This window comes from Myotis lucifugus, unplaced genomic scaffold (assembly GCF_000147115.1).
Source record: "Myotis lucifugus unplaced genomic scaffold, Myoluc2.0 scaffold_71, whole genome shotgun sequence".
NCBI lineage: Eukaryota > Metazoa > Chordata > Mammalia > Chiroptera > Vespertilionidae > Myotis > Myotis lucifugus.
In genome coordinates this window covers 509,984-527,540 of record NW_005871119.1, presented here as the reverse complement: position 1 = coordinate 527,540, position 17,557 = coordinate 509,984, and the positions used below count along the sequence as shown (strand labels likewise).

General features: G+C 33.9%; 2 protein-coding genes across 3 annotated transcripts in view; both read left to right on the top strand.

The window, feature by feature from the left end:
• The window catches only part of LOC102427437 (protein dopey-1), a 47,305-nt gene extending 30,980 nt beyond the window's left edge, over positions 1–16,325 (top strand). The window contains exons 4-11 of the mRNA XM_014457194.2: positions 482–671; positions 4,754–4,852; positions 8,686–8,785; positions 9,612–9,721; positions 10,629–10,737; positions 12,391–12,511; positions 14,145–14,264; positions 16,233–16,325. Coding sequence (XP_014312680.1) covers positions 482–671; positions 4,754–4,852; positions 8,686–8,785; positions 9,612–9,721; positions 10,629–10,737; positions 12,391–12,511; positions 14,145–14,264; positions 16,233–16,317 — 934 coding nt within the window. The 3' untranslated portion in view covers positions 16,318–16,325. The remainder of the gene's footprint in view (positions 1–481; positions 672–4,753; positions 4,853–8,685; positions 8,786–9,611; positions 9,722–10,628; positions 10,738–12,390; positions 12,512–14,144; positions 14,265–16,232) is intronic.
• Positions 16,326–16,592: 267 nt separating this feature from the next.
• The window catches only part of DOPEY1 (dopey family member 1), a 52,934-nt gene continuing 51,969 nt past the window's right edge, over positions 16,593–17,557 (top strand). For both annotated transcript variants that reach the window (XM_023755180.1, XM_023755179.1), the window contains exons 1-2: positions 16,593–16,721; positions 17,022–17,255. In XM_023755180.1, coding sequence (XP_023610948.1) covers positions 16,704–16,721; positions 17,022–17,255 — 252 coding nt within the window. In that variant the 5' untranslated portion in view covers positions 16,593–16,703. The remainder of the gene's footprint in view (positions 16,722–17,021; positions 17,256–17,557) is intronic.

Below are 17,557 nucleotides of genomic sequence, written 5' to 3'. Positions count from 1 at the left end.
ATAGAGCAGTAATGATTTTGTTATAGGTCTAATTCATCAAAGTTGTTGTGAATTACATAGTGTGATTTTAAAGAGAAGGAAATATTTGGAAATGCCCTTTTAAGATTTTATTGAAAATTAACAGAAAATATGTTTTGCTATAAGAGTACTACTAACTAAAAGTGTATGGTGTTTAACAACCCGCTGAAATAGATAGGACTTGTGATATTGTTTTTGTTATCTTAGTTTTATAGATGAAGAAACTGAACTGAAGATGTATTAAGTGATTTCCCAAATTACACAGCTAGTAAATGGTGGAGACGGGACTTAAATCCAGTCCTCTGATTTCTAAAGTACATGCTTCTTCCAGGCTACCACACTTGTCTCTGGAGTGGAGCATATGACTATAACATGGATACTTTCATACTTGCTGGAAGAGAATAACAATTTATTATCTGACAATAAATCATTCCCTTCTTAAACTATCTTATTTTGTCCTCAGAACAAACACATTGTTGGAAAAGGTTGCTGCTGCAGTGGACCAATCAGCATTCTATAGTGCCCTCTGGGGTAGTCTTCTCACCAGTCCTGCTGTGCGTTTACCTGGAATCACGTATGTTCTCGCCCATTTGAACAGGAAGCTTTCCATGGAAGATCAACTTTATATAATTGGCAGTGATATTGAGTTAATGGTAGGTCCATATATGGTTGCTCCTTGAACAAATACTTCTTTAGAATCAGTACACTATTTCAGACAGTTATTGAAAGTCATGCCACAAACAAAGTTCCTATTTTCATGGAGCTTACCTTTTTCATCAAGGAAACTTAAGACAAAAATAATCAGTAATTATTGTTTTTAAAATCTTCAGAATTTTTTTTTCATGAAAAGGAAATTGTTATTTATATGTTATTTTTATTATCTGTTATTCAAGCAAATAAGTAGTCTTTATATCATCTTGCTTTCTTATCAGACCACTGTTAACATAGCCACATTTATTATGTTATTCTGAAATGAACCTTCTCTTTGATCATAGTTTTCTTTGTAGGAAAGACATGTTTTAGACAAAATGATAGCTATATTCTGTGTGGGATTTGTGTCAGAGGATGTAGTACTAAAATCAGATAGTGGAAAAAATCACACTGATTGTTTATACTTTTTTAATTTGAAGATTAAGAATAGAAGGAAACCATTTATCTCTGGAAGGTTGTACTCTTAAAATACTCAAGGATTAAAAAACAAAGCCTCAAGGGTCCTTTGGAAAATTAAAAAAAAAAACACACAAATTTTAATTAATCATCCTGTACTTTACTTCCACATGATTATGATATGATTGAGATTTTTGTGCAGATTTTCAGTTATATTTATTAAAGTATAATTAACATACACTGAAATTAACTTGTCGAGCATGTACAGTTTTATGAATTTTGACAGACACATAGTCATGAGACCAATGCTACAATCAAAATATAGGATATTTATTTATATCACCATAAAATGTTCTTTTGTGCCCCTTTGTGGTCACTCCCCTTCCCCTACACTCCTAGGCTTTTGCAAACACTGGTCTGTTTTCTGTTTCCATAGTTGTGCTTTCCCCAGAATGTTATGTAAATAGAATAATACTGTATTAGCCATTAATTCTTTTTTTAAAAATATATTTTTATTGATTTCAGAGACGAGGGGAGAGGGACAGAGAGATAAAAAACATCAATGATGAGAGAGAATCATTGATTGGCTGCATCCTGCAAGTTCCCTACTGGGAATTGAGCCTGCAACCTGGGCAGGTTCCCTGACCGAAATCAAAACATAACCTTCTGGTTCATAGGTTGACACTCTACCAGTGAGCCAGGCGGGTAGAGCATAGCAATTCTTGTTTCCTTCACTTGACATAACAGATTTGAGATTCATTTATGTTTTTGCATATATGAGTAATTTGTTCCTTTATCATGCTGTGTAGTATGGTATGAATGTACCACAGTTTGTTTACTTATTCACTGATTAATGGATGATTAAATTGTTTCCAGTTTGGGGTAATTATGGAAAGGTACTGTAAACATGTGCATAGAATTCCTTGTGTGGACATATGTTCTTATTTCTTGGGAAAATACCTAGGAATAGAATATTTGGTTTATATGGTAAATGTATTTTTAACTTTTTTTAAATACAGCTTTATTGATATATATAATTCACATACCCTTTTAAGTTGTACAGTTTATTGGTTTTTACTATATTCATAAATCTGTGCAACTGTCATCACTATCCAATATCAGAACATTTTCATTACCCCATTCCCACTCACCATACTCCTTTATTCCTGCCCCTAGGAACCACTTATCTGTTTTCTGTTTCTGTAAATTTCCTGTTCTAGACATTTTATATAAATGGATTTATATAATATGTAATCTTTTATGAATGGCTTTTTTCACTTACCATAATATTTTCAAGATTTGAAGCATGTGTCAGTACTTCACTCCTTTTTATGGCTGAATAATATTCCATTATATGGATATCTGTATCACATTTTGTTTTCCCATTCATCAGTTGAGGGACTTCTGGGTCTTGTCTACTTTTTCGCTGTTAAGAATGATGCTCTATGAACATTCATGAATAAGTGTTTCTGTAAGCATGTTTTCTTTTGAGTATATACTTAGAAGTGGAATTGCTGGGTCATATGGTAACTCTATGATTAACTTTTTGAGGAACTGGAAAGCTGTTTTCCATAGTGACTGTACCAATTTACATTTCCACCAGCAATATATGAGGGGTCCTACTTCTGCACATCCTTGTGAACACATGTTATTGTCTGTCTTTTTATTATACTCATCCTAGTGAATGTGAAGTAGTTTTGATTTGCGTTTCTCTAATGACTAATAATATTGAGTGTATTTTCTTGTAGTTTTGGACCATTTTTATATCTTCTTTGGAGAAGTGTCTATTCAAAGTGCTTGCTCATTATTTAAATTGGGTTATTTCTCTTTTTCTTGTTGAGTTGTGAGAGTTCTTTATTTATTTTGAATATTAAACCCATATGTATGTATGACTTGAAAATATTTTCCCCATTCTGTGGATTATCTTGTCAGCTTCCTTTTTTTTTAAATCCTCACTTGAGGATATGTTTTCTTTTAAAATTGATTTTAGAGAGAGAGAGGGAGAGGAGAGAGAGAGAAAGAAAGAAACATTAATGTAAGAGAGAAACTTGGATCTGTTGCCTCCTGTATGCATCCCACCGGGGATCAAACCTGCAGCCTGGATATGTGTCCTGATTAGGAATTGAATGGGGTATGGGACAACGCTTCAACCAACTGAGCCAAACCGGCCAGGATTTCAGTTTTTAATTGTGTCCTTTGAAGCACAAAAGTTTTAATTTTGATCAAGTCCAATTTATGTTTTTTCTCTTGTCATTTGTGCTTTCGGTGTTATATAATATCTAAGAAATTGTGTCTAATCCAAGGTCACAAGTATTTACTCCTACATTTTCTTGTAATGTATATTTAAGTTTACAAGAAACTGGCATATTATTTTCCAAAATGGCTACACCATTTTTATGTAGATCTTTAAATGTATTGGTTTTTGCATTTCCTTTTAATTATTAAAAAAATTTTTTTTTTATTGATTTCAGAGAGGGAGAGAGAGATAGAAACATCCATGATGAGAGAGAATCATTGATTGGCTGCCTCCTGCACTCCCCACACTGGGGATCAAGCCCGCAACCCGGGCATGTACCCTGACCGGAAATCGAACCCAGGACCTTCTGGTTTCCAGGTCAACGCTCAACCACTGAGCCACGCCGGCTGGGCTCCTTTTAATTATTTAATGAAAGTTTTGAACAAGTCATTTTATAAATTTTTTTGAAAGACAAATGCCATAATTGGAAAACCATTTGCAACAAGTCATAGTGAAAGAACTAAACTCTCTAATATTGAAAGAGGTACTATCAATAAATATAGTGGAAGAATGCATTTGAACAGATAATGTACCTAAGAAATAAAAATAATTTAAACATGAAAAGGTGCTCAACATTACTTATAAGAGAAATAAAAATTTAAATACACCAAGATATCAGTTTTCATATATCAGAGTGACAAAAATAAAAATGCATGGGTAGACATGGAAAAACAGAAACTGTCACACATAGCTGGTGGGAATATAAATATATGTAACCTTAAAGCATCACACTGATTAAGTTGCAATTGTGTTTACCTTAAGACCTGGCAACACTACTTTGAGGGATGTATTTGTATATTACGTAAGTATATTGCAGCATTATTTACAATAATAAATGTCTGCAAACAGTATAAATGTCTATCTTAGGAACCTAGTTAAATACAGAGAGTTTATATATGAAATAAAGTACTTCCATGGCCATAAAGAATAATAGAGTACTTTATGTACTGATAACGAACGATCTCCAAAATATATTTTAAAATGAAAATGGCAGGGTTTTGGATATATGCCTGTGTATTTTTGTTTACTTATACTTGCAGAAAATATTCACTAGTAATACTGGTTGCTTGCAAAAAGGAAATTGGATGAATGGTTGGAAGATGGAGATGGGAGAGAACCTTTTTGCTTTATACTCTTGTGCTTCTTCATTTTTAAGCCATCATAATATACGTATTTACCTATTCAGAGTGATGTAAATATATTTAATTATTGATAAGATGCTCAGAATCATATTTTTATTTATGGGAGAAAATGAAGAGTTGTTACATTTTCATGTTAAACGTTTCCCAGTGTAACAATAGATAATAGATACTAAAGGCTCTCTCATTTTAGGTAGAAGCAGTAAGTACCTCGGTGCAGGACTCAAGTGTACTTGTACAGAGAAGCACGCTGGACCTCATACTTTTCTGTTTTCCATTCCACATGAGTCAGGTAAAACATTAATGCTGATCCTATATAATAAAAGGCTAATATGCAAATCAACCAAACGACAGAATGACTGGTCGCTGTGACGCGCACTGATCACCAGGGGGCAGATGCTCAATGCAGGAGCTGTCCCCTGGTGGTCAGTGCGCTCCCACAGGGGGAGCGCTGCTCAGCCAGAAGCTCTGAGCCAGGCTCACAGCTGGCGAGTGCAGCGGTGGTGGTGGGAGGTGGGAGCCTCTCCTGCCTCCGCAGCAGCGCTAAGGATGTCCAACTGCCATCAGTGGGACATCCCCTGAGGGCTCCTGGACTGTGAGAGGGAGCAGGCTGTTCTGAGGGACTCCCCCCCACCACCCGAGTGCACGAATTTTGTGCACTGGGCCTCTAGTATTAATATAAGGCATTCTTTGTAAAATCAGAATTTATGATGTATAGTTATTTAAGCTGGATTCTTTTGTTTTATAAACTAGTAAGTACATGGAAAACAAGTGCTCTTTCAAGGAGTGGAACTTGTGACAATTATACAGAAAAAAGTTTGTTGATTTGGATAAGAATATGTTAATTGAAATAGGTCATTTCATACCTTTAAAAACAGTTCTAACCTATAATAAGCAGGAAGTACTCATTGCTAGTTGTGAATGTGCCAGGACTTTGAACCCAGGCCTTCTACCAGCTGTTATCTCTGTCCTGTTTTCTTTTCTTGGTTTGGTGATTTTGAGATTGTCAGACCTTTGCAAATAATGATTCACAGTGATATCCTCTAGAACTTTTATTACAAATGGGAGCAATTAATTTAACAAATCATAATTGAAGCATTTCATTGCTGGAACTTTAATTTAATCAGTATCCTCATTTTTTTAAAGAAGTCATCTAAATACTTTTGAGTTGTAAACCTTAATGTGGAATGATGTAGAGCACCAGTATGTAAGCATTCAGAATGGTGAACTACATGTCTAACAAAAGTAATAAGAGAATTTCTACCTTGGAAATGTAAGTTTATTTCTTAAAAGTCATTAGCAGAAAAAACTATTATTTGAGGTTTCTTTAAAGAACGGTAGTTAGATAACTAGTGAGTTTTATTATGATCGGTCATGCTCAACTTTTTCTTTATTACTTTATTAATTTTGAAATTGAATTATCAATAATAGAAGAATTTTATACTTCATTGCCAATACTGTTGCTAATTGGGACATAAATCACCCCCAGTTTCTATTTGGAGTCTTTCCATCCTTAAATCAAGCCTTATTTCACTCTGGCTTTTCACAGGAACATTCCCTGGGACATCTCAATGTAGTCTAAACTTACTAGTATAGGGCTGGTGAATAACCCACAAGATACGAGTAATTTTTACTTTTTTAAAGGCCCACAAAAGAAAATAAAGAAGAATATGCCAAAGAAATGTATGTGGCTCAAAAGCTTAAAATATTATGTCCCTTTATTGACCTTTGTTCTTAAACTTTCCCATTGCTTTCTTCCCTTGCAAACATTCAATATTATTAGTTCTTCAGTATACTGATAGGTGACTCAACAATATCTGAGAAATTAAGTCAGTGTAGACTTAAATTGAGAAGAATTAATTTGTAATTTCACTGACCACTGTTTCTCAATCTTTTTTCAGCCTGAGCTTTCTTCAGTACTTTCTTACTCCACCACCTCTGTATCCCTCCTAACCAAGACTTTTTCAAGCCTTACCTTCTATAATTCGTATTATGAAAATAACAGCTATGTTGACTATCTTTTAAAAGTAATGCCCTACCCAGGCCCAATTCTAACACTCTTTCTTCTATTTCTGTACCAAATCATTAGATTTCCCGAGAATAAGGATCATGAAAAAGTCATCTTTGTTCTCCACTTTCCCTCTTTCTATGACTATTAATTGTTTTTCTTATTTTAATTTTTTAAAAAATTTTTAATTGTTTTTCTTGAAGTGATAGGCTCACTTTATTTTTATTTTATTTATTTATTTATTTTAAAATATATTTTTATTGATTTCAAAGAGGAAGGAAGAGGGAGAGATAGAAACATCAATGATGAGAAAAAATAATTGATTGGCTGCCTACTGCACACCCCCCACTGGGGATCGAGCCCACAACCCAGGCATGTGCCCTTGACCAGAATTGAACCTGGGACCCTTTGGTCCAAAGGCCGACACTCCATCTACTGAGCCAAACCGGCTAGGGCTATTTTTTAATTTTTTTGAGAAAATGTCTTTCAAGTGTCCAAGCATGATAATCATAGTTTGTGTCAATCATTCTTTCAGGTAAAAATGGTATTCTCTGAAAAAAATCTGGTAGGTCAGTTCAAAATTCAGTCATACAAGTGAGTTTCTTTGAGACATCTATCATACTGCAGTATACACAGGAGTATGTTATGTGTACTTCCCATTTTATTACACAGAATATTTAAAAATGTACTAAAAGGGTCAATATTTTATAAAGTAAATTTTTGCTGCTTCAACAACATTCTTAAGTGAAACTGACTTTTATTGTTTGTTTTGGTTTCTTATTGTAATACAAGTGTATGGCACTAAAAAAATACAATGACTACAAGTGCAGTGGTTGCCACTGCTGTACTGCTTCCTTTCTTGCTAAGATGCCAGCTTTTTTAAAGTATATATTTTTTAGTATATTTTATTGATTTTTTACAGAGAGGAAAGGAGAGGGATAGAGAGTTAGAAACATCGATGAGAGAGAAACATCGATCAGCTGCCTCCTGCACACTCCACACTGGGGATGTGCCCTTCACCGCGAATCGAACCTGGGACCCTTGAGTCCGCAGGCCGACACTCTATCCGCTGAGCCAAACCGGTTAGGGCGATGCCAGCAGTTTTACCCCCTATCACATGATCAGGGCAAATATCAATATAGTAAAAAAACAGAACATCTTGCTATTGTTCTGATCTAGTTTTTACCTTATGGACCTCCTGAAAGGGTCTTAGAGATTCCCTTAGAGCAGTGGTTCTCAACCTTGGCTGCACATTAGAATCACCTGGGAATCTTTTTAAAACCCTGAGGCCCAGAAATCAGGATTTTAAAAAGATTCCCACATGATTCTAATGTGCAGCCAAGGTTGAAAACCACTGCCTTAGAGTCTGGGAATCACACTTTGAGAGTTTCTTAGGTTAATGGAAAACATTTGTGTTTTGATGAGTGCCTGTAATTTGTCAGCTGTTGATGATTTGTATTTTGTAACATCTCAATTATTTCTCTAAGATTCCTTTAAAACAAATAAAAAGGGTGAATCCCTTTTTAATACTGCCAAGAAGAATGGTGTAGTAAAATGGTCACCAGTTTGTGATTAAAGGGAGGTCACTTCTTATCCAACTTGGGCACTAACCAGGCTTTTACATTAGGCTAAGTACTGAGGCTCTGTGAAACTCGGGTTTTTCATTTGAGAGTGATTGTTAACTAGTTGATTTCAGTGTTACTTTCTAATGCTCACACTCCAAGCTTCTGTTCTAAATGGATTATTTAGCAATGTTGTTAAAACTAACATCAATTCTCATATGCATCTATGCATAACCCATAGGCACAGACAATAGGGTAATGAAGGCTTGGCGGTGAGGGGGAGGAGAGGGCAATGGGGGAAAAAGGGACATGTAATACTTTCAAAAATAAAGATTTATAAAAACAAATAAATAAAAAAGAAAGAAAAAACCCTAACATCAATTAACAGGCTTCCTTTTATCTTTCTTTTAACTTTGCCTTTTTTAGCTAAAACCAGGTTTCCTTTAATAAAATAAACTTCTGAATGTATTGTAAGGTATGTGTTTTGTTTTTTAAAGAGGAAAAAGTAATGTTTTTATATGTGATTAAATATAACCACATTCCTAACTTTTTCAGGCCACTCGACCAGATATGATCAGGATCTTGTCAGCAGCCCTTCATGTAGTACTAAGGAGGGACATGTCTCTGAACCGAAGACTTTATGCATGGCTTCTAGGTAGGTGTTTCATGTGTAGTCTTAGCTGGGAAAAGATGGAGGAAAGTTTGTTATACATAAATATTATCAAGTGCTATGTATGGCCTAAATGAAGAAACTAAAAAATTTGTTTAAATAGACAATTAAAATGTAAACACTATTAATTGTGTATTGTATGAAGAAATTTCAAAAGCTTCTTAGTTGAAGAGGCTAATTCATAAGTCATGATCCCTTTGATAAGCTTTTTCTGCCCTTATAAGTTGAGATTGTTCTACTATAAATATTTAGACAAAGAAGAATAACTTAATCAAAATAGAGACATAATTCCTAAAATTTTTAAAATACATATTTTTATTGTTGATAGTATTATAGGTATCTCCCACTTTTCCTCCCTTTATCTCCCTAATTCCTAAAATTTTTAAGTCATCAAAGGAATCAGGACTAGTACTACTGACCCACACATGGTACCAGTCTCTCAGGCAATAAAGCATCGTGCATACTTTGTTCTTCTATACTTTTCATCAGTGTTTGCCCTGTCTTCACAACTCATTACCACCTGGAGTCGGACACAATATCACTTAATTTTAATTTTCTGACCCTGCAGTTATTTCACTGTTCATAAGACTTATGTAAAGAAAAAAACAGGATAATTCTGAAAGAATACTATGATACTCACTTCCATATTGAATTGGTTTTCCTTTATTAAACTATCTAAAATGATCTCTCTTGCTGACATTGATTGGGCTACTAATCGGTAAGTGTTTAGTTTTGAGATATTTGTTGTTTTGGTGTTAGTGAACAACAGTTTTGAGAATTTTAATTTATTTCGCAATTTATTTCTGTGGAGGTTTTGATAACAACGGTGCTATCATAGGACCCAGAAGCACAAGACACAGTAATCCTGAAGAACATGCCACTTACTATTTTACTACCTTTTCAAAAGAATTGTTGGTCCAGGTAATGAATATTTTCATTTTGGTTACTCTCTGACCATTAGAGTTGCTCAACAAGTGTAAGACAAGGTTCTACCTTAATTGAATTAATTCATAATTGGAGAGGTAGAGACAAGACTCACAAACTTCCTGAGTGACGATAATAAACAAATGACCACAATAAAATGAATAAGTAATTTTAAGATTGACTCACTTCTGTGTAAGTCCAGAGATTTTATTTTTTTTTAGTTTGTTTTCATGACTTTATTAAAACATAGTTGCAGCTTCTCACCTGTCTGCCCTATGAAAATTGGAGCTTTTCCAAAAATGAGCCAGGATCTGTGTTATTTCCTCTGAAGCCCCAGGGAAATTTGGGTTGCAACAGGAATCTAAATGTTTGGTAAAATTACTTTTGTAATTGAAATGTTAAAATGAACTATAGATTTATTTTATATTATTTTTACATCAATTTTATTTATTTAGGATATCTCAAAATAAAATAAGAAAATACATAGTATACTGTATCTGAAGCATTTTAAAATGAAGGAGGTTATAAGAATATAGATGGTCTGGAGTCACCAATGGGAAAATAATTGTATACTGGCAGACACTACCATATGATGTGGCATAGTTTGATGCACATTGATTATCTTAAATATAAATATTTTTATCTTTTGGGCAGTCAAATAACTCATAACTTTATTTTCTAGATATTCTTTAACTTTCCACTTTTTTTCTAGAAAAAAAATGTAAGCACTTTTTTCTTCTCAAGAAAAATGAATGTAACATATTTTCCCCCTAGTGGAAGGATAAAGCCAACTTCATTGAAAGCTTCAGAAAAGCAATAGGCAATGTATTAAAAATATTTTTCTTTTGAAAAAAATTATTTGAAAACTTTATTTAAATGACTAGTGTACTTTTTCTTTTTAAAGGCAATGGTGGGGATCTTACACATGAATGGATTTGGAGAAGAGACCACTTTAACACAGGATCTAAAACCTTTTCGTATTTTGATCAGTTTACTGGACAAACCTGAGCTAGGTAATAAGATCACATGTTTTGTATTCTTTCATAAGAAAAATAAGGCAAAGTTGTTATTTAGAAAAATTGCTGTATTTTGAGGTGACCTTTAAATACACATTCTTAACAATTTCTTACCTAACATTCACTCTAGAATGTTAAGAAGGTAGATATGTATGCAACTGGTATGTTATCTGTGTGTGTAAAAGAGAAGTCATTTTAAAGATTCTATCTAAAATTTTCTTAATCCTTATTAAGTTACTGAAATTGAAACATTTATGATATGTCATGACTTCTTGTAAATATGTGTGCTTTTTAAAAATTGATTTCAGAGAGGAAGGGAGAGAGAGTAAGAGATAGAAACGTCAATGATGAGAGAGAATCATTGATTGGCTGCCTCCTGCACATCCCCCCACTGGGGATTTAGCCCAAAACCCAGGCATGTGCCCCAATCAGAATTCAAACCATGACCTCCTGGTTCATGAGTCAGTAGTCAACCACTGAGCCACACCAGCCGGGCATAGCTGTCTTATAGTTCACAGTATTCAAGGACTTGAGCAAAAGTACTTGGGTTGTATCCCTCAGCATTTTTCCCCGCACTCCCTTTGTCTTGTATATTTTCCCTTCCTTCATTATATATTTCTTATATAATCATTCTATTGGGAAGTTAGTTATGGCCCCTAGGACAAAAATTAATAAGCATAAATACTAGCACAAAAAAATGAAATAACATAGTACCTAATTTCTTAAAATAAAAAATTTAAAGTGAGTTGTATCAATGGCTTTGAGAGTTTATTTTAGCTAATATGCACTAATATATTGAAGCTCAGGAATTTTTTTTAAGGATATTGCTGTCTATTATAGCAATAAAGGTTAGCCCAGTTCCTTCTTATATTACTTAAATTCAAGATAGTAGTAATATTACTATCATTTACTGAATAGTCATTATATCCTGGGAATTATGCTACCCACCTTACAAATATTTTTCATGACCCTAACAACCTTTATGTAAGCTTGGTATTATTATCCTCATTCTAGATGAGGAAACTAAAGCTCAAAGAAGTTAAATTTTCCAAAGTAACAACTATTAATTGACAAAACCAATTTCCCTGATTCTATAATTTCTGTTATGTCAGCCTAAAGTTAAATAAACATTTGCTCAGTTATTTACTATTAGGTTATCCAAATGTAAAGTTTAGTTTAGCTTCTAGGGGAAAAAAGAAACTATTGTAAAAAAAAAAAATACTTGTTTTAAGACTGACAGCTGTCAGGGCAGAGGGAGTTGGGAGCTGGGTGAGAAAGGATGAAGGGATTAAGCAAAGGGAAAAATAAAAGATTCGGACATAGACAACAGTATGGTGATTGCTAGAGAGAAAGGAAAGGGAGTGTAGGAGAGGGTTAAGGGAGGATAAATGGTGTTGGAAGGAGACTTGACTTTGGGTGGTAAACAACACAATACAATGCATATACAGGTGAATTGTATACTAGATTTGTATATTACAATTGTAGAATTGTATACTAGAAATCTATATACTTTTATTAACCACTGTCACTCCAATAAATTCATTTTAAAAAATACTTGTTTTAAAGCATTCTTTACTTCGGCCAGTTTTTAGATAATCATGATTTGCCAATGCTAATTAATTCTTTCTTTAATATGTATATTCATTTTAGGGCCTGTAATTCTAGAAGATGTCCTAATTGAAGTATTTAGAACATTGTATTCTCAGTGCAAAGCAGAATTGGATCTTCAGATGGAACCACCCTTCAGCAAGGATCATGCTCAATTAAGCAGGTAGATTACCAAAAAATTAAGCATGACATGACTTATGACTTGAACACAGAATTAAGTGAATCAAAGGGTACCAAATGTTCTTTAAATAACTTTTTTTTAAAGTTAGGGTTATTTCTTTTTCAGGTATATATAAACACTTTTGTTGTTGTTTTAATCCTCACCTGAGGATATTTTTTCCATTGATTTTTAGAGAGAGTGAAAGGAAGGGAGAGGGGAGAACGACAGGGGAGCAGAAGAGAGAGAAAAAAACACACACTGATGTGAGAGACATATTGACTGGTTGCCTCCTGCAGGAGCCCCAGGGCTAAACACATTTTTTAATGCCTAGGATAACTCATATAAAATTAGCATGTCCTCCTCTTTAAGTCAGTGATCGATACATGTTGACAAAATCTTACTTTTTAAATTTCTTCTCTACATTAAGCAGCTTACCACTTTTAAGTTTCATTATAATATGACAAAGGTTCTAAGACTACAATTTCTTTTACATAATTTTCATTTCATTAGTGTCTCCTTGGCAAAACTGAGATAACCTGAGCTTTCCCTAAAACATACTTTTATATATTAAAACATAATAATAGGCAGTTTTTTATTTTTAGTAAATATAATATCCTGTAATTTTTGTTTGAGAAGTTAATATTGACTAAACTGATACACTGTTTTATTCTGTACTCTGATAATTTATATTGTCTTGTAGAGTATTTAATTAGTCTTTAATGTGGGGATATGTCTTGCAACTTGCTAAATGCATTGGCAGTACCTCACTATATATAAAAATGATTATTTTTATTGTAAGGAGGGTGGCAGGAGATAGGTAAGTGGGTAATTAATAAGCTAAAGGATTCCCACTTGCAATAACAAAGTTATTTTCCCTGATAGGACTTTAGTAATAATGGCTATATACAGTATTAGTTTTTTTGCTGTTTTGTTTTTCAAGCTAAGAATACTAGATTGAAATTCAACAAATAAACTTAACCTTTCTTTTTTTTTTTTAATATATACTTTATTGATTTTTTTACAGAGAGGAAGGAAGAGGGGTAGAGAGTTAGAAACATCGATCAGCTGCTTCCTGCACACCCCCTACTGGGGATGTGCCCGCAACCAAGGTACATGCCCTTGACCGGAATCGAACCTGGGACCCCTCAGTCCACAAGCCGATGCTCTATCCACTGAGCCAAACTGGTCAGGGCAAACTTAACCTTTCTTAAGTAAATCTTACAGGAAAGCAGACAAAGTTACTTCAGAATCAAGGCTGTCAAAATCAAATCACTACTCAATTTATATATGCCAAGTGAAACAAGGTAATTTAATGCCAAATTAAGAGTCAGATACTCAAAATAGTTCAAAAAAATTTCCTGTTCTTTTACTGGAAGGGCAGTAGTTTTTTCTTACGCAAGTCTAATGTTTTATCTTTGATCGTACAGTTGAGTTATGAAAACTCAGATTTGGAAAAATAATTACTTAGAATGTAATAAGAGAGTGGCAGTAGATAAAAATCATATATTCCAATTTTCTTACATGCAAGTGTTTTAACAACTGCCTAGGAATATGTACACCCTAACAACATTGTACTAAAATTTAAATTTGCAAAAATAAATGTTAATATTTATTATGTTTTCTTTTCCTTTTTTAGTAAATTAAGGGAAAATAAGAAAACAGCAGAGCTGATTAAAACTGCCAACCTTCTCTTTAATTCCTTTGAACCTTATTATATGTGGGATTATGTGGCACGTTGGTTTGAAGAATGTTGTAGGTATGTTAAACTCTTTCTTTCATTTTAATTTAGTAGCATTCAAAGCCAGCCTTTTCTTTGTTTTTTAAGTTCTTCAATCTAATGGAAAGATTTTTTTGTACATTTTACCGCTACTATTTACAACTGTTATATATATTTAATAGCCATAATCTGGCTGTACCTTGTTATTCTAGAATATAGAATTATTGATCATATAATCTTAGAATTGAATAGTTCAGAGGTAAGTTATTCAGTCACCAGTATACATGAAAAATTTTCCCTCTGCAATCTATACTAATCCAGTTTGGTTTTTGTTGTAGAGAAAATAGCATATTTGTGGTTGCTGCCTTAGAACACATTCCCAAAATTATTCCCACTTTGAAGAACAGAAAATTCCTTAGTGTCATATTTGTGTTTTTAAAGCCATAGAACCAGCTATATTGTCACTATCTATATATATAAAAGCCTAAGAGACTGAACAACCAGTCGACTGGTCGCTATGATGTGACTGACCACCAGGGGCAGACGCTCAACGCAGGAGCTGCCCCCTGGTGCTCAGTGTGCTCCCACAGCCAACCTCCCATGGCCTGCCAACCTCCCGCGGTCCCTCCCCCTGGCTATCAGCCCCGATTGGCCCCAATTGCCAGCCAGGCCAAGGGACTCCACCCGTGCACAAATTTGTGCACTGGGCCTCTAGTTGAGTAATAAAAGCCCTTCACCCCCTAGGACATAAAGTTTAAAAAATGCTCTAAAAACCCAAGGACACTAGTGAACCCAAGTAGAATCTCTGTCTGAAATGTAGTTCAAATTCTCTCAGAACCAGATTAACCTCTCAAGCCTCAGGAGCATATAGTCACAAAGTAAGCCTGTATGAATTTGGGATTAGAAGTCTTTTGAAACTATAAATGCTGATGTGATAAATTAATTGTACATTTACTGATTCAGATACTGAGTACCCAGTTGAAAAGCATTATGCTAGGCATATCTAGTCTCTATTTTTAAAGACTTTGTAGTAAGAACAAGTAAGACATGCACATACATATTCCTAGTATTAAATTAAAACTTACAAATGCCTTAGTAGAGAGATTAAAATAGGAATGCCAAGGAATTATGAGTGTCTTTTTGCCACCTGGCCTTCATTTCTCTTTTACAAACATACACATCCATCCTTTTTTAGGTAACCTGGACTAGTCCCTGCACAGACATTACTTTCATGCTGCACTTATGCTATTTCTTAAAACATATTTTTTGTCTTTTGCCCATCTGGTATTGTCCTATATAGAGATCACCCACTTTTCAGTAGCCTTCTATGACTCCTTCAAGTCTCTCATCAGAATCAACTTTTCCTATACTGTCACATTATTACATTTACTTATCTATATGTTTATATTTCTTGCTGGTTAGGGCTGTACCATATTCTTCTTAACTTGTGTCATCAGAGTGTAGGGCAGTAGATGGTCATATAGGATTAATATGATTTGATGTGAATGTTGGAGTAATGATCTCTACTGCTTGGATCAGAAGAGGCTTCCTGGAGGAGGTAACATTTGATCTTAAATCTTGAAGGACAGATACATTCTGTATATGAGAGAATGAGGTTGAGGGAGGGTGAAAGTCCAGGTGGACAAGTGTGTATCAACAAAGGCCCTGAAATTAGAAATAAAGCAACAAATAATCCTTTTTAACTAGGAGATGATATCTGTAGTGGGAGCAATAGGAAATAAGTCCCCAAAAGTGAAATCCATCCAGAACACTTGGAAATACAGGATGGGAGTAATAGGGAGAGGTTAAACCTAGGAGTCTTGCCCTGGGAATTTTCCACATAGAGGTACAGTGGTGTCCTGGGGAAAAGGGAATATACTTCATCATAAGAACGTTACTGTCTGTGTCCCACTGCTGAATTGACCCTCATTAAAAATAACCAATGATGTTGTCACATGTTCATTTTACTTGATAGTATACTTGATAAAGTGAATTTTGTGCCTTTAGGAGGACAATGCATGCCAGACTTCAGACTGGGCCTGGAGATAGTGAGTCATCTGAGTTACAGCTGACCAATTTCTGCCTCCTATAGTTTCTTTGGTAAGATGACCTTGGTAAAAAATATTGAGGAAATCTAATATAGTTTAGATATTTCATGTTGAAGACAAACCTTATCTTCAAATAAATTTTATCTTTAATAAATATTTTTTCCCTTGTGGCTTAGCTTTTTTTTTTCCGTAAAATTTTCCAAGTATTTTGTCCTGTAACATATATACATAATACATGTACAAGTCTTATATAATACATGGAATATACTTCATAATTGCATGTTACTGAAATTTTAAATGTTTAGTGTAAAATAATATGATGTATTTATATTCATTAATGATTCTTTCTAATAAATGATAACTTTTGGGAATCTTTTCCCTTTTTCTCTCCTAAATTCTTTGCTTTCTCATTTTGAAGCCTACTAGAAGTATGAGGGTGTTGTGTCAGGTATGACATTCAGCCTGTTTGTATTGTATTCACTTTTGTTATAACTTCAGTAATGTAGCAAATAAAATGGGGATTGTTTTATTATATATCTTTGAAATACTTAAATTGAGAATTTGGGAATATAAATTTTATATCATTAATAATAAAATGATTATACAATGTTAATTAAGAGCATGACATATATAAAATATGACAGATGAGTAAAAATTATTTCCTTTTTTATATAGATTAAAAATCAGTGAAATAATATAACTTTTGGATTGCATATTTAAACTTTTGTCACTTCACTTTTATTTTCAGGAGACTTATATTGAAATCCAGACAGAACACTTGCCCCAGTTGCTGCTCAGGATGGTTTCTGCCCTGACAAGCCATCTCCAGACATTGCACTTGTCTGAACTCACAGATTCACTCAGGCTCTGCTCAAAGATCCTTAGCAAAGTTCAGCCTCCACTGTTAGCTGCCAGTACTGGAGGTGTTTTGCAGTTTCCAAGTGGGCAGAACAACTCAGTGAAAGAATGGGAAGACAAAAAGGTAATATTAGCTGTTAATTATGTTATTAGACCAGTTACAGTTGACCCTTAAATAACATGGGTTTGAACTGTGTAGGTCCACTTATACACAGATTTTTTCAATAAATATAAAATTCTGGGAGATTTGCAACAATTTGAAAAAACTCATAGATGAACCTGTAGCTTAGAAATGACAAAATTAGGCAAAGGTTAGATATATCATGAATGCATGAAATATATGTAGATAATAATCTATTTTATCATTTACTAGCATAAAATATATACGTCTATTATTAAAAATTTAAAATTTATCAGTACTTATTC